At 34.8% G+C, this 4780-nt stretch overlaps 1 protein-coding gene across 1 annotated transcript; it reads left to right on the top strand.

Moving 5' to 3' along the window:
- Positions 1 to 248: 248 nt before the first annotated feature.
- LOC133856617 (uncharacterized) lies at positions 249 to 1451 on the top strand. Its single transcript, XM_062291674.1, has 4 exons — positions 249 to 487; positions 685 to 773; positions 955 to 1023; positions 1139 to 1451. The coding sequence occupies exons 1-3, from the start codon at positions 329 to 331 to the stop codon at positions 1004 to 1006; spliced, it is 300 nt and encodes a 99-aa protein (XP_062147658.1). The 5' UTR covers positions 249 to 328; the 3' UTR covers positions 1007 to 1023; positions 1139 to 1451.
- The last annotated feature ends 3329 nt before the right edge of the window (positions 1452 to 4780 follow it).

Below are 4780 nucleotides of genomic sequence, written 5' to 3'. Positions count from 1 at the left end.
ATTTTATAAAATGATTTATAGAATCATAAATCAAAATCACATTTATATCACATCTAGAGTTACTCTATTTATGAACACATCACAAGAAAGAAAATAAATAAATAAACTGAGTTCTTCAATTTATTGGCAGAATAAAAAAAAATAACAATTTACAAGAATGAATTCCATTGATTAAAATGGATTGGGTTAGGGTTCTTGATCCAGCCCAAACCAGAACCGTAACCTAAAACCCCAACCGCAAGCTCACGGGCTGACTCCTTCGCCAAAACCCAGTGCCTCGTTTACGACCACAACGCAGTTCTTGGCTTCTTGCACACAGAGTCCAAAAATGGGAGGTAGAGGTAGATCTCGTACTCAGAGAAGGGACAACGTTTGGAAGCGCCCCAAGTCCGACCCTTCCCCTGACAACAAAAACAACAACGAAAATGACAAGCCCAATTGGCAGCCGTTCGCCACCCAAAACCCCGCCTTTGATGAATACTATAAGGTGCTATTACCGCCCATACTTGGATATGCATTTACAAACAGGTTCTGGGCGTTACATCATCTTTTACAATTTTTTTTTTCTTTTTTCTTTTTCCATTAGATGTTTAATTTACTTAATTGGGTTCTGGGTATTATGTATATTTTGGTGGAAATATGAAAGTGTTAATTTTTTTTTCAAAAACATATTTTGGATGGTAGGAGCAAGGGATAGTGTCCCCAGAAGAGTGGGACTCCTTCATGGAAGTTCTTCGAAAACCATTGCCTGCGGCTTTTAGAATCAATTCAAGGTAATGTTAAATTGGTTCCTTTCTTAAAACAGTCTTTTGAAGTGGTTTTTCTCAGATGATAGACAAGTGGGGATTTTCTGTATGCGTTTGGTTATGCTCTTACAAGCATTGTTCCAGTAGAAAGAATTGAAATATTAATTCAGCCTTGGCATATTTTTCTGTGCTTTTATTTATTTTGCAGTAGCCAGTTTTGTGCAGACATCCGATCACAGTTAGAGAGAATGAGTTTATGAAATCTCTTCAAGCTGAGGTGAGTCGCATGATTTAACTTAATCTGTGACTGTATTGCAGCGATGAAGTTGCCTTCTCTGGTGGTCATTATTATAATATTCTGTTCTCTTTCTCTTGCATTTTATTCTGTTAAGGTCACTGATCGATGGCGAAACGGAGGCTATTAGACCATTGCGGCCTTGGTACGTACCCTGAGAATCTTGCTTGGCATTCAAATTTTTCCCGCATGCAGCTGAGGAAGAACCAAACTCTTAAGAGGTAAATTCCGTTTTGTGTGATGATTTTTTTTTTTAGTACAACTGGGTGTATATACATGCGTAGATTGGAGGTGGTTGTCAGTTGATTTACTTAGAACATACTTGAAGGATGGGGTTTGATTCCAAATCTTTGATTTATTTTTCTTATAAATTGTAATTTATTTAAAAGAAAAAATTCAAAGCCCTCGTACACAAATTTCCTACGCTTCGATCAAATAATCGTAAACAATCTTAACCGGGTACTTTAGAACTTTGATCAATGTGAAAAGCATATATAGAATGTAAGACATGCTGACGACTGCTTGTATGCTATGCGTCATGACATATGCACTGACGCATGGTGCTCGCGCGCGCGCACAGATCAAAGCATTATATTGCTGAAATAATAATATACTATGATCAAATCAAGTACTCAACCAATTAAGCCTTAATTAATCTACATTAATTGTAATTGGTTGCATGCATGAATTCATTTATATATGCCACTAGGATTTATTTACGACCATGTGCCCATGTCTCGATCCATCCCTTCTATTTTAACCATGCATGTTGTTCCAAATTAATAATTTTTTACCCATCACGACAAAAACATTACCACACATGCAACAAAGTTTTTCATTATAATCTATGTATATAACCTTCTCTTCAATATATTAAAGTCCACATTTCTTCACCAATGCAGACTAAATATTTCTGGACTTTTTCTACCTCAGGTTGTTTTACAATCAGCAAGTCAGTCCCCTTTTGCCTGAAACTTCTTCTACCTTTTGAAAAAAATTTGGAAGTTGAATCTCAATGATAGATTGAGGCTATTTATATGGAAAATAGCATGGAATATACTTCCCACTAAGGAGAGATTAAATTCTGTTTTTTCATCCATAGACATAGCTGTTTGTCCTCTTTGCAAATCTAGAGAAGATTCTATCAAACATCTATTCTTTAAATGTATCTTTGCCAGAGTATTATAGCGTCATTCTTTCTAGCCATTTGACTTAACGGCTTTCAATTTCACCAATATATTGGATTGGATTAAAGTAATTCTCTCACCTGGATTGACTCTTAAAATCTCGAAAGAAGAACATCATCGTTTCCAAATTTTTGCGTCAGTTGCATGCGATTTTCTATGGTCTTCTCGCAACAAGGCTTATCATGAAGATCTTTCCTTTGATGCCATTTGTCCTGAAAAATTATCAAGGTTTCTAGAACATACGGTGGCTTGGAAAAAAATTTCCAATCCAATTGAAGAGAAGTGGATCCCTTCTCCACCTCAATGGTTCAAAATCAATTATTATACAGTCATTAGAGAAACTTTTTCGGCACAAGCTGCAGTGTGTCAGAATCATTTGGGATACATCATCAAAATAAGCACCTAGATTAGTTCACCGTGTCAACCAAATAAGGGAGAAGCTCTAGCAACAAATCTTGTTGTTTCTTTAGCTATTTCTCTAAATATCTGAAGGTTTATTCTGGAAGGAGATTCACGAATTGTTATTCTAGCTCTTCAACATCCAAATATTTCATAAGATTGGCGAATCTCTTCAACTATTCATAATACCATTGACTCTATCCCAGCTGATACCTTTTGGTCAACAAGAAAGGTTAATAGAAGTACAAACTTTTGTGCTCATTAATTATGTAGCACATTGGGCAGCAACCAGGGTCACAGCTGGCAGCATTTCCACCTATCCTTTCAATCCAAATAGTTAGTGGGAAGGATCCACCTTCCCATTTGTTTGGATACCTTATTTATTATATGTCTTTTTAATTCTGGCTTTGCTTTCTTTAAGCCTTTGGTATGTCAAGGCTTTAGTTTTGTGTAATTCCGTTTTCAAGTATCTAAAAAAAAAGTCATATGCACAAAAAGTTGTTACAAATGCCAAAAAAAAATTAACGTTTACGTAATTTAACAGTCATATTCTAGCGCATGTAACATGCATGTGCAGAGATATGATTTATTTCTTCAAACCAGCAAAGCTGCACCTGAACCTTCTGAGCTTCATTTTGCAATATTACTGACAAAAATGAAGAAAGCAAAACCCAAGAAAACCCTTGCATACGAATTAAGATGAACATCACAAGCTAATTAACGTCAAACAGGGAAACCAAAATAAACCAAAGACCAGCAAGCTAGGGAGACACACACAGTAGAAAGGGAGAGACCTAAAACGAAGTGAAAATAGTAGTATATGTATTGAAAAAAAAAAAAAAAAAAAAATTAAAGTTATGATTGCAAAAGTAATGAAAGATCGGGTACTAATTAAAATTTTTCCTGATTAATTTGTTAGAACCTAAAACAAATTGTTGATCAACACAATTAATTTGTTACGTACGAAACTCTTATTCACGTACAAATTGAAAGAACTAATTGTATTTGTACGTGTATCTGTAAGATTTGTGTTTTCATCCTAAAAAAGAAGGAAGGAATGGGCCGGGGTCCTTGCTTTTGATATGAAAACTGCACAATGGTAGAAGAGAACCCAATAAGTTCTCTCTTTACTTATTTTTATAGAAGTAAAAGCAAATTGGAAATTGGGGGAGATGAAGAAGCTAGGTTCTTAGAAAATCTTTGCCAGACCTGGACCTGGTAGTTGAAGAAGAGGAGGTTGAAGTTTTTTACCCAATTAGATCGAATTTAGGATGTGGGGCAAACAAACAAAAAAAACTTTTTAGAACTAATCTTGAAGGGTTTATATATATATATAAAAGTTAAGAGGCAAATTAAAAAATTTGGGAGGCTGACTGAATTTTTTTATGCCACTTGGATCTGTCTAGGAGTCACTACCATTTGCCCAACTCCATCCCTTTTAATAATGGACAAGGATCATTTTCATGTGAAAAGATAACTACACCCTCACTTTTACACTAAATGAAAATAATTCTCTCATTCAAATGGAGAGGATCCAAATTCTATAATAACCATGTTGATACATGTTACGCGCTTTCCTCATAATTTTATTAAAATCTATTCCGCCCTCCGTCTCACATATATATTTTTATAAAGGAAGGGCCGGAAGGCTCCAACAAAATTTAGGCCTGAAACTAACTTTCTATAATAAACTTGAATGGTAAATTAACAAAAAAAATCTATTTAGAATAATGGAAAATTTAGGCATCTAATTTTTAAAATTAAAAACCAAAAATCACGCATTTATTCAAGGATTTATCATAATTCACCCTTTATAATTCCACCCATGCATGCATAATTTACGCATTTATCAAATATTTTTGGTCTCTCTTCTAGTCTTCCTACACCTGCGGATCCGATCTCATGTTTTGATAGCACTGGTGGATTAGTATTCGGGTCCCAATGTGGCTTTATAATTACTATGAACTGCACAAAAAGTAAGTAAAATAAGAACAATAAACTATCTGTCTCTTTTGGATTGTTCAATGAATGTTGGAAATTAAAAACAATAAATTATACTATTTTCATGAGATGGTAGCCATGTGCTTATGTTTCATCTTTTTGAACTCTTCAGTCTTTTCATAGCAACCTGGCCCTACATTCAACAAAAAGGT

The sequence above is a fragment of the Alnus glutinosa genome, chromosome 14 (assembly GCF_958979055.1).
Source record: "Alnus glutinosa chromosome 14, dhAlnGlut1.1, whole genome shotgun sequence".
Taxonomy (NCBI): domain Eukaryota; kingdom Viridiplantae; phylum Streptophyta; class Magnoliopsida; order Fagales; family Betulaceae; genus Alnus; species Alnus glutinosa.
The sequence above is the reverse complement of the archived record's forward strand: the minus strand, read 5'-3'. Positions and strand labels throughout refer to the sequence as shown.